The sequence below is a fragment of the Protobothrops mucrosquamatus genome, unplaced genomic scaffold, assembly GCF_001527695.2.
Source record: "Protobothrops mucrosquamatus isolate PMUCROS unplaced genomic scaffold, P.Mucros_1.0 scaffold1995, whole genome shotgun sequence".
In the NCBI taxonomy this organism is placed as follows: domain Eukaryota; kingdom Metazoa; phylum Chordata; class Lepidosauria; order Squamata; family Viperidae; genus Protobothrops; species Protobothrops mucrosquamatus.
This window is the reverse complement of record NW_015388110.1, coordinates 247,084-259,334: the sequence shown is the minus strand read 5'-3', so window position 1 is coordinate 259,334 and position 12,251 is coordinate 247,084. Positions and strand designations below refer to the sequence as shown.

The window sequence follows — 12,251 nt, the reverse complement described above, 5'->3', positions numbered from 1 at the left end:
GGTTGTGATTCTTTAGATATGAATTTACCCAGGAGTCAACCTCCAGCTTTTAAAATTTTTAGAGTTTTAAATATATATATATATATATATATATATATATATATATATATATATATATATATATATATATATATATATATATATATATATATATATATATATATATATATATATATATATATATATATATATATATATATATATATATATATATATTAGAAGCAGGAAAGACATTCAAAGCTACTGAGGCACTGGATGACAAAGAAGCCAAAATGTCCAAGGTTCTTAGATGTTTTTTTAAAGTTACTCATCGAAGGCTCTTGAGTAAACCTAGCATCCATGGGATAAGAGGCCAGGTCTTTTTATAAATTGGTAACAGGTTAGAAAGAACAGAAAGGAGAGTGTGGAAATAAAGCAGCAATTATCTCAGTGGAGGGAAGTACGAAGTAGAGGCTCTCAAAGACCTTTATTGGGAATCTATTCAGCTTATTCAGAAATGATGCTAAACAGTAAACTGCCCAGGTATGGGGATGATAATAAAATATTTGAGCTGATAAACAACAAAAATAACACTGAAGAACACTGGAATTATGTCTTTAAATTGGATCAATGATCAACCAAGTGACCAATGTAGTCCAATTTAAGTAACTATGAGGTAACACATATTGGGGCATACAAGCCTTCCTCATATAGAATTTGATGTGGTCTGAGCATTGTAACTAATTGACAAAGATCTTGGGGTCCTAGAATAACACTAAAATAAGTGGTGTGGCAACTGTGAAAAATGCAGCAAAAGATCATTAGGAAAGGGACTAAAAATAAAATCAAAACATGCCAGCATTGTAATCCCCATTTATGGGACAGAGCTTGATAAAAAAGACAATTGAGTGAGAACATGACTAAGGCATATAAAATCATGCATGTACAGGCTGGAGAAAGTAGGTGGGAGGGTTTTTTTTTTCCTTTGGCTCTTAAACATTAAGACCAAGGCCATGCAATAAAGCTTATTGGATTATTTAAAACAGACAATAGGAAGCATTTCTCCATATAAAGCATAATTAGACTGTGGAATTCATTACCACATGGCATAGGGACATCTGGAAGGCCACTATGAGAAACAAAATGCTGGACTAAAGGATGGGTTTTTGGCCTAATCCAGCAGGACTATTCTTATGCAGGAATGCGTACCAATCAAATTATTCCATTTGGACTACAACTCAGCAATTTGGAAAATAGACCAGTTTCATCTTAGACCCGTTGGAAAGCTATCCGGATTGATTGCAGGGCCAAATGCAAATTAAAGAGTTGGAAATGTGAATCTTTGCACACTCCCTGACTTTCACGGAGAATTGACACATGACTATAATTGTTTACTTTTTTTTTTTTTACAGATCTATTTTTTTTATAGGTCTATTAAATGCGTATGTATGGCAGAATATTACAAGAGGGAGAAGTCTATCAAGTTTCAGAAAGGAACTTGGACAAAATTAGATGAAACGTGAGAGCATAGTTGCCCCTTCTGAGTGGATCAGAGCTGCCAAATTCAAGATGAATAGCTTCAGGGATTTTTCTTTAAGGCCAAACTTTGAAATGTGTTGTGCATTTGCAGGAGAGTGGGATTCTGAAAAAGAAATGCATTTTCCAATGTGAACAACTGTCAGATTTGAGTTTTGAGACTATGCCTCTCATATCTCACAGATTGTTTGATATACCTGAGATGGAGAATTAGCAAAAATTACTAAGTGTTAGTAAAAAAACAAGGAAACTCTCCTTTCAGATGAACTTCATGCTGCACCCAACCTTTCAGCAATATGAGCATTATTTGCCATTGTCTTCTTCAAGTTGCCCTATATCCCCAATATTCCTTGGAGCTATACCTTCTCATTGTCAGTCACAACACTCCTTAGCTTCTGTGCCCAAGTAACGCCAACCAGATACCGCTAGTTCTATTATACAGGTAGTTCTCAACTTACAACAGTTCATTTAGTGACCATTCGAAATTACAATGGCACCGAAAAAAGTGATATATGACTATTTTTCACACTTAGGACCATTGCATGACCACTGCATGATCAGAAGTGGTCACATAATTTACATTTACGTTCAGATACTTGACAATTAACTCACATTTATGACAGTTACAGCGTCCTGGAGTCATGTGATCTCTTTTTGCAACCTTCTAACAAGCAAAGTCAATGGAGAATCCAGTTTCGCTTAACAACCGTGTTACTAATTTAAGAATTGCAGTGATTCACTTAACAAACGTGGTGAGAAAAGTCGTAAAATGGAGCAAAAATCACTTAACAAATTTCTCACTTAACAACAGAAATTTTGGGCTCAATTGTAGTCACAAGTTAAGGACTACCTGTATATTTCAATGTCTCTTGTCTGGAATACCATGACTGGAGAACCTTAGTAAAATAATATACTGTTTTTATTTTAATTGCAAAAAACAAAGCTGAAAGCATTTTGGTTCCTTCATTTTTTCCACACCTTGATTTTTTTTCTTATATCAGAGATATATCCCATCACATACTGGTGAACTGCAACTCTGAGAATACCAGCTGCCCTTGTTAGCTGTGGCTTCTGGGAACTATAGTTCAGCAGTATCTAGAGAGCCAAAGGTTCCTAGCACTGCATATAAAATGCTTGGAGGAAAATATATAGATATTAACAGGAACACTGCATGCACGTTTTTGACTCTCCAAATCTCTAAATTAATAGTGAAATGTCAGGGGAGTTCAAGGGAATTCAGATCTGAACGCAGAATGTGGAAAAATAATAAATAAATAAAAACGTACCACAAACATTTCTTAATTTACCTGAGGAATTTGTTGAGATCTCCATGTTTCATGTATTCAAAGACCATGATGAGAGGATCTCCCTCCACACACACTCCATAAAACTTGACAATATGTTCATGCTGTAGATTAGTCAGTAGTTCTGCTTCTCGATGGAAGTCTTTGCGGGCATTGTCACTGGCATCTTTCAGAGTCTACAAAGAAAGAATTAAAAGTTGAAAGAAAGGTATTTATCTCTAGATGCTTAACAACTTCTGTCACATTAGTCTTGGGGGGGGGGGGGAATTATGAATTTGGAAGGAGTTAGCTTAAAAAGATTAGGTGCTTTGGTGTAACTATATCATAGTTACTATACTATTGGTAGCTTCTTCACCGGAGACAAATTCCTTGTGTGTCTAATCACACTTCACCAATGAAATATTCTATTCTGTTCTGTTCTTGGGATTCTCAACTCTGAACTCAGTGACTCTAATATCCACATTTCTGATCCAACTTTTTTTTCCAACCCAATTTTGGAATATTGAGAAGAAATTATGTCAATGCTTGGCACTCTGTCTATTCATCTGTCTGTCCATCATCAAGGCAACTATCTCAAACCTGTATAGATAATCCTTGACTTACGTCATTTAGTGACCATTCAAAGTTACTTATCAACGGCAGTGATTCACTTAACAATTGCAGCAAGAAAGGTTGTAAAATCAGGCAAAAATCACTTAACTAATGTCTCACTTTTACAACAGAAATTTTGGGCTCACATATGTTTGTAAGTTGAAGACTACCTGTACTGAATGAGGTCACATTTGTTATTGAAGCCAACCCAGAAGACTGAGCTAAAAAACCCAAAATCCTTCATTTTTGTCTTGGGTTACATCTCCCCACATTACTGTTGTTCCTGATGAACTCAAAATAATATTGTGATATTTTTGGAAATACTGCAGTAAAATATCAAGGAGTTTTTGCTGAACTTTGTAATATCGTAAAGATGGGAGATACATTTCTGAGGAACTACTGTCATAACCGTATCTACATACAGGCAAAATGGTATTTATGCAGAAAGACAGCACTAGCAGCCTGAATATACCCGCCCTTATCTCTCCCAGGAGTGTTACAGCGATAACCATAAAACTTCATTTGGTAGAACATGTTGCATCTATAGTGCTATTAAGCCCTTGCTATAGAACTCCTAAGGAGCCCAGTGAGCTTTTGCTTTTGATCTACAAGAAGCTGCTGAGTTCTATGATGGAACGGTTGCTGTGGTAACAATACACTGCCTTGTGAAATAGCCAAATGAACAAGTTCTCTTAATCCAGATAGGTTCCTTTTGTCTGAGAATTACACTTGTGGGAACATTTTTATGACATCCTCTAATGTTGGGGTCCTCAGTGCAGTTCTCGTAAGACTAGAAACTTGCTTAATAAATTGTTTTTCGTCCTTGCCCTCTCCATCCCTCTGAGACCTCAGCACTTTCCAGATGTCTTTCGCAGGATTAACTGCGAGGGAGGACTTTTCAGTGGCCATCCCTTCCTGCTAACTCCAGGAAACTCTGAGGACAGCTTCCATGTACATGTTCTAAATACTGACAACAGTAGAGTTGTCATAAAGCTTTTCCTCAGATGAACGTTTACTTTTCTCGAAATAGAATAGATTTCTTTGTCGAGATCACTGCTATATCTGGAAGAACATTTTATTTTCCTCATCCATTTTCAACAGTTTATTTATTTATTTGTTTGTATCACAACTATATAATTTTTACAAATAACTCAAGGCGGTGGACATACTTAATACTGCTTTCTCCTCCTTTTCTCTACTACAACTCTGTGAGGTGGGTTGAGTTGAGAGAGAGTGACTGGCCCAAGGTTACCCAGCTGGCTTTCATGACTAAGGCGGGACTTGCTCATAGTCTGCTCTCTACCCTGGTGCCTTAACCACTAGACCAAACTGGCACTCCTTAGAAAAGATAGTAAATATCTTTACTATCTTCTTAAAATGTTTCTCAATCAACTTACCTAAAATAATCCTGAACTGTAAATGTTCGTTTATCTGTTGGTCAATCTGCAGGATAACTCCCTAAACACTGAACAGAACTGGACCAAATTCTATAAGTGGCAGAAGCCAGGAAAAGGAAGAATGAATTCAAAATCGGAGGAAAATCTGTTTATGGAGAAAACTATATTTGGGGCAATTTTCCCCACATTGCTGTAGTTCCTTATGAGTTCAAAATAACATTGTAAGGTTTTTGGGAATATTATGATAAAATAGAAAGGCTCAGAGCTTATCCTGAACTTTGCAATATTGCAAAATAAGAGATAATCTTATAGAAATAACCAAGTTATAGCTGTAGATGTGTTCCAGATAAAATTGCATTTATATACTGAAAATGATCCCTAGTATTTTGAATACTCATCCTTATCTCTCCTAGCACCATAAAAAAGATAAACATAAATTTTCATTTGAAGACATACAATTACCTTGATTGTAATTTTAAACAGCAAAATCCTAATGTTAGTGACTTGAATGTTTTCAAAATGAAAACATGAAAACCCTTCAGAAATCAGGCAAAGTAGAGAGCAATGTGTATTAATGACTAGAATTAGAGAAGAAATTAGTCAGTTCCAGACTTTGATACAATTTGAATTAATTTGTGCCCCCACAATTGATAATGGACAAATTAGAATGCCAACACAGTTATCTTTTATCTTTTGCAGTGTAGTACTTTGACCAATAAAAGTATCTAAAAATAGCATAGAAGATGGCATATGAAAATACCTATATTAGGGGAAATTGCTTGCAAAGAAATGCACATATTAAGAGCAAAAATGCATAAGAATGCATACTGCAAACAGATGCCAAATCAGGATAGAAAATTTGGTGGCTAGAAAAAAAATACTAATTTTATATCAAACAAAATAGGCAACTTTATCCATCTTTACAGAAGTCTGTAATTTAGCCTGTTGCCAGTGTGGCTTCTTAGAATAAGATTTCTCCACTTCTGAATAAAAGTAATGTAACACAAGTCAACTTTCAAACAAGATAGAAAAAGGCTATTTCCACTCAGCACACCCTCTCATCACATTGGTTTTAGAAGACTTACAGAAAGCGAGCATGCCATTTAAATCTCACTTAAATCTTACACAGGAGCTGACTGGAAAGTGGAAGCCTACAAATCAAACTCTCTACAAACAAACTGAAAGTAAAAATAAACACATTGCCCCCCTCTTTCTTCTTCTCCTTCTCTATAGAGATTCTCAGTCATCCAGTCACGGTTATCCCAAAGGTGCTAATTAAAAGGCAACTAGACTTTCTTGGTATTTTCCTTGAAAATGTTTCACTTCTCATTCAAGAAGCTTCTTTATTTCAGAACTGAAGAAGCTTCTTGGATGTGACAAGAAAGTCCAGTTACCTTTTGAACAGCACCTTTGGAACCTTCTCCTTTCCAAAACATTAGCTGTGTTTTTCTTTTCTATGTGTGAACATGTATAAATTTATTTACCCTATTTCTATATAAGATCTCAGAATACCTACTCTTTTCAAATTATTTATGGTTACAAGATCAGAATATCTGCTGATTTTTTTTTCGCTTCCCCCTTTTCTTGCCAAACCCTTCATTTTCAGCTCTAGACTTCCCACAAGGCACAACAGTAGCTATTTCTTCACATGCATACAGTACACAATGCTGTTCTGGGTTGCTCAGCAACCAGTGAAGAGGCATGTCAAAGATCCAATGAATGAAAAGAAAATGTGACAATACTCGAACGTTAACAAAGATATGGGGCAACTTGTTCTGTTGCTCCTCAATCTACATTTTTTCTGACATGGACATATCGATCACAAAGTACTCCATCTCAACTGGAGAAAATAGAAACCATTTTGCAAAACTGGTGGTCAGTGCAACTCAGCTCTGCACCTATTCTGGAGTTTGCCTCACCAGTCTCCAGAATGTGTCCTTATTATTGTTTGTGTTTCTGGATTTCTTCTTGCATGAATTGTGCTTGTCCATTTCATCTCTTAATCACAGAGACAACCACGGAGTTTGAAAAACAAAGTAAACCCAAATGAAAGCTAATGCTTAGCTTTGAAGTCAAATCCCCAGATCTGTCAAAAAGTGACTTATTTTGTGTATATGTGTTAAATGTATGAAAGGAGTTAAAGAAGAGAATAAGATTACATACAATGGAGCTGTTCAATGCTTGTATTCTTCCGACAGAGAAAACCAGGGATAGGCAACTATGGCCCCTTTACAACCTATGGACTTCAACTCCCAGAAATCCTGAGCCAGCATGGTTGGCTCCAGAATTCTGGGAATTGAAGTCCACAGATTATAAAAAGGACATTGTTGCCTACCCCCATTTGTTTAACAACTGTTCAAAGTTACAAAGGTGCTGAAAAAAGTGACTTACGACAGGTTCTCATATTTATGATCATCACAGCATTCTCCCTGTCACATGATCAAAATTTGGGCACTTGGGAATCAGCATGTATTTACAATGATTGCTACATCCTGGGATCACATGATCAACCTTCCCAAGGGGTTTCCAACAAGCAATGTGGTCACTTAATGACCACATGATTTGCTTAAGGACTCAGCAAAAAAGGTTGTAAAAGTGGGTGCTATTCACTTAAAAATTGCATCACTTAGTGACAGAGGTCCTGGTCCCTATTGTGGTCCTGAGTCAAGGACTATCTGTAGATGCAACACAATGGGATTCATTGCAAAGCTCATCAAGATTTGCCACAGGGGTCCAGAACATTTTCTGTTTAAGGCTTCACCTTTCCCCTGTAGGGTGTTCTGGCGGGGCCATAATCTCCCACTGAGTAGGGCCAGGCTAAAAACTTCAACCAGATCGCTTTTGTTTGTATGCATCATTAACATTGCATTGAATTTATTCAACACAAGTACCAAGATGACTCTTTATATATCTAATAGTTTTTCGCTTCATCGCAATAACCACTACAGTTACTAGCAGTTCTTAGTGAAACTTGTGGGGCACCAGTATCCAAAATGGTGCAGAGTTATGGATAACTCTGGGACTTTGGATTATAGGTCTCTGCCTTAAAACAACAGCAATTAATATAACTTTGTAAATACATAGACAAAGGAGTAAGTATTTCTGTTGAAACCCAAATGCCTTTGTGGATCAATTTAAGCAACAATGGGAGGCTAAAGAAAGTAATATTCTCAGAAAGAAATAGTTTATTCTGGAGAAACAGAACTGACTGGTGCCTAACAAAAGTCTACAGGATATTTTTTTTTTACCTTCACAGCAACCAAGATCTTATCCTGTTCAGAATATAGGTTATAACATTCAGCCAAGAAAACTTTGCCAAAGGCTCCTTCTCCCAGCTCCCTCTTGAGGACGATATTGTGGCGCTTGATATGCTGGACAACTGCAAGGTAAAAAAGTGAGGATCAGTCATTAGTTTCTAGTTAGATTGTCAATAGCAGAGGCTTACAGCATGTTAAATGAAGCTTGCTATCTGGGTTTGCCAAGTCCTGTTGAAATGGGTCATAGAAAGTGAGGTGTCTAGGTTTTGCCCCTTCTCATGATTAAAAAAAGGTGAAAACGAATAGTCTTCTATTGAGTTGTTTAAAGGTAAAGCCTTAACCACTCTACACATCATTAAAGACAATTAATAACTCTAAGAGTATTCGACTTTTGTTAAAAGGAAACAAGATGGTTGTAATGTGGAACAGCCAAAAGATTGTGAAATACATAGCATTGCTTTGAGAAGATGTTAGATGGAACCCAAGGTGGTAGAAAACAAAACAAAAATCGCATAAAATAAATAAATATATTCATTTTAATATTTCATTTATATATTTATTTTCACTATGTATATAGCTGCCCAATTCAAACAGTGTGATTCTGGATGAAGCGCAGCAAAAATAAACATTAATAAAAAAAGCAATCACCCATGCCTCATTAAAAAGCAGTCCGATATATAAAATGGTGAATATAATTTAATATTGAATATAATATAATTTCAAACAACCAGAAAGAGACTCCCGTCAAGTGAGTCCTGCATGGCTGGAGAAAATGTCAAGTACCTGCTCACAAGCTTAAAACCTTAACTAATTTCTTGTACTTTCATTTAGACAATATGAAACGTGTAAAGTGAAAAGAAAAGGAAAGAAGGTGTGAAAAAAAAGATAGGAAAGTGAAAATGATAAAGTTTAAAGAATGTCAAAGTTCAGAATTATTCCAGCACTGGATGAGACATCTTAGCTGGGCTTCCTGCTTCAAAACAGGCTGTGTTCAAATAATTTGCAGTATGGCTGTTGTATTATTATTATCCTTCTTATTATCTTCTTTACTTCCCCCTCTTATTGGGATGATGATGATTGATGATGATGATGACGATGATGATAATTCTATTCTTTTGCATGTACACCGCGAGCCTCTGCACTGGAGACAAATTCCTTGTGTTTCTGATCATATTTGGCCAAATAAAGTATTCATTCAATCAATCTATCAACCAATCAATTTCTTACAGCTGCCTGGTCATCTTTTTATTAATATTACTGGACCATATGACCTTATAATCTTTTCAGGTAATTTGCTTTATTTCCTTATTCATCTTTATGCTCATATATACCACTATGACAACTTCAAGTAACAAATACTTGGGAGTATTTGTGTCAGTATTTAATGGAACAATGCCAGCGCTGTCCAGATTGAGTCTTTCTGAACTCCTTGGGTGGTAATGGAAGGAGATTTCACAGACCTTGCAGAGATCCTATACATGTGGGCCATGCTGGGTTAGGAAAACTGTCACAGAAAGAGTTAATTCCTACCTGTCAAGGACTGCATGCATTGTATGTTGTTTTTTACTCAGATTTTAATTTGTGTTTCTTCAAAATCAAATAAAAATGGACAGGAACCATAAAAATAACAAATATCATAGCATCAGTCATTAACATACATCCCTCCACCTTAAAACAAACCTCTCCAACTATTCAAAGAATGCCAAAGCAATAGTTAATAAAAATAAATTTAACTGGGAAACCCAAACTTACAATGCAGGAAAGAAAGTGATCAAATAAACACAGAATCGTAAAACTATTTTATACATGATATACTTGTATAGAATCTAGTATAGAATGTAGTATAGATCAGCTGCTGTAATCTTCACCGAAAGCTTTCAAAAGGTCAATATACATTGATCTGAACCCCAACTGGATTTCTTCCAGTTAATACAAAATGTGGTGATGACCACCAACTCAGGTGATTTACAACGAGAATTAGATAAAATAAGGACAAAAAACCAGTGGCAGGTAATCCTAATGGCTATGACACTTCCAGAATCAAAGGAACAATTTCTCTGAATAGTGGTCCCTGGAAAACAAAAGCCCCATATTATTCTTCTGGGCCTATTATGGGCCCTGCAGAGGATGAGGAATGTGAGTAGATTGATCTTTAGTCCAACCAGCACTATTCAACTTGCATGAATTGCATTAAAAGTTGTCTTCTTGTCAATGAAGAAGACAACTGTGGTGCTGAAATAACTCCTAAAAGATATCTGGAATAACTTTACAGAAAAGTATTCATTTTTGATAGAATCAAGACTGTTAATCATCTGGGGACATCTCTGATCCTGTGGACTTCAGGAAATAAATTAAAAGGAGGAAAACAAAGCACATTTGTCTCATGTCACAATCATTTTTTAGTTCCTTTAACAACTGTTTCTCTTTATTAACTGGGGGGGGAAGGGATCAGAATTTCATATAAGGGTGAAAACAAAGTATGTCCTCTTTTAATTGAATCCAGCTTTCTCTGTGGCTCCGATCTCTTGTTCTTCTTAAACTGCCTCTTATTCTGTCTGTTTCATTCAACAAGTAGGATAAAGAAGGCATTTCATTCTATCAAATAAGATTTACAGTTGTGGTCATGGTAAAAAAAAGGGGAGAGATAGATATAAGAAAGAAGATGGGCCAATATTTCTAAAGGAGTTTGTTCAATAGATTGCTAAAGGAACTTATTGCTAATAGACTTAAACTTTGGTTTCACTGGTGGTTTTCCTTGAAGTCTCCTTTTTGAAAATAGTTAAGATTTAGGGCAGGTGTCTTCAAACTTGGTCCTTTTAGACTTGTGGACTTCATGCTCCTTGGGTCTGTTTTTTGTTGTTATTGTTTTTTTTGTTGTTGTTTTGCTGTACCTTCAAGTCATTGTTGTCTCCTGGCTACTGCTGTGTGCCATTAATTCTATATAACAACTCTGTCTGTTTCATAGTCTCATGAGATAATGAGAACAGTCTATAGTTGTGCAAAGGATACTGCAATAATAAGATAAGGAAAGCTAGCTTATTTGTTTATCCATAATTATAACATGATCTTTGTAAAAATGGTTGCAAAATCCAACATCCCACATTTAAATTGAATAAGGGAGCCTAATCACAGAGCAAACTAAACCTCCAGTTGTAAACTCGGGTTTTCCAATTTAATTGAGACTAAGCTTTGTTGAACGAATTTTTTTCTATGAAGACCTGAACTAATCTTATATGCTGATTTAGCTGGCTTTCTTTTCTATAGCATTCAGTACCTTCCAGATGTATTGGGACTTAATTCCCTGAAAGTTGTAGTCCCTAAACATCTAGACCACACCAGGTGGGAGAAGCCTGATAAACTTTAATTGTTAGTTGCACCACAATATCTAGGCAAACATCTTTCTCCTTCAGATCCTTTCACTGGAGGACCTTGACACCGGACCTTCTACACGTGTTCTAAGATGAGTGGATAGTAGGTGTTGTGAATTGAAGGAGCAGCAGGCTGTAAGTGCAAGACACTGACTTTCCTGCTAAGGGCCAAGGAAAGACCATCTAGCAGAAATACAGAAGTGCTGGATTTATTATAAAGGAAGGCTAATAGTTTACTCTTGGGGTGCAATGACTGGGAATCTACCGGAAACTCAACAGATAGGATAATTCATAATATGATGTTAAGTCTAATAGCAAGCAGATCACATCCTAATTTTTCTGTACTAGCTGCCGTTCTTAGTCTCTCTCTCCAAATGCCTCTCTCTTTCTGAGTTGATAATTACAACATTTGATGCCAAGCAGCTGTCACTGAGGAACAGGAGCTGCCCAAATACTTCCGCTGCACAATGCATGCAGGCTTATTGGCTAATTTAGTACACTATAATGAACTCTCCCATTGGCTTCCTTCCATCCATAGCATGGGACACAGTGAAACATAGACTACAAGCTTGGACATTTTGTTCTGATGCATCTGAAAGGAGAGGAAACAATTGGGAGAATCTGTACTCACAATTGTCCATTACGCCCAGCAAACTCTTGCTTAAATAGGGAGCATCCGGAAAACATCCCAGAGTGGCTGTGATTGTCAGAAGGGTAACGGATGTAGCCTTTTACCAGATGTAAGGTGCTGCTGAATAAGTATGCACATGGCTAAAGGGCAATTCACACACCCACACACCCATAGGGGAAGGGGGAGGG

The 12,251-nt window shown here is 36.5% G+C and overlaps 1 protein-coding gene across 2 annotated transcripts in view; it reads right to left on the bottom strand.

Annotated features, from left to right (window-relative positions):
- NTRK2 (neurotrophic receptor tyrosine kinase 2) overlaps window positions 1-12,251 on the bottom strand; it is a 183,285-nt gene that overhangs the window by 36,756 nt on the left and 134,278 nt on the right. For both annotated transcript variants that reach the window (XM_015823806.1, XM_029285647.1), the window contains exons 13-14: window positions 8,056-8,186; window positions 2,823-2,995 (exon numbers count right to left, since the gene is read on the bottom strand). In XM_015823806.1, the coding sequence (XP_015679292.1) occupies window positions 2,823-2,995; window positions 8,056-8,186 (304 nt within the window). The remainder of the gene's footprint in view (window positions 1-2,822; window positions 2,996-8,055; window positions 8,187-12,251) is intronic.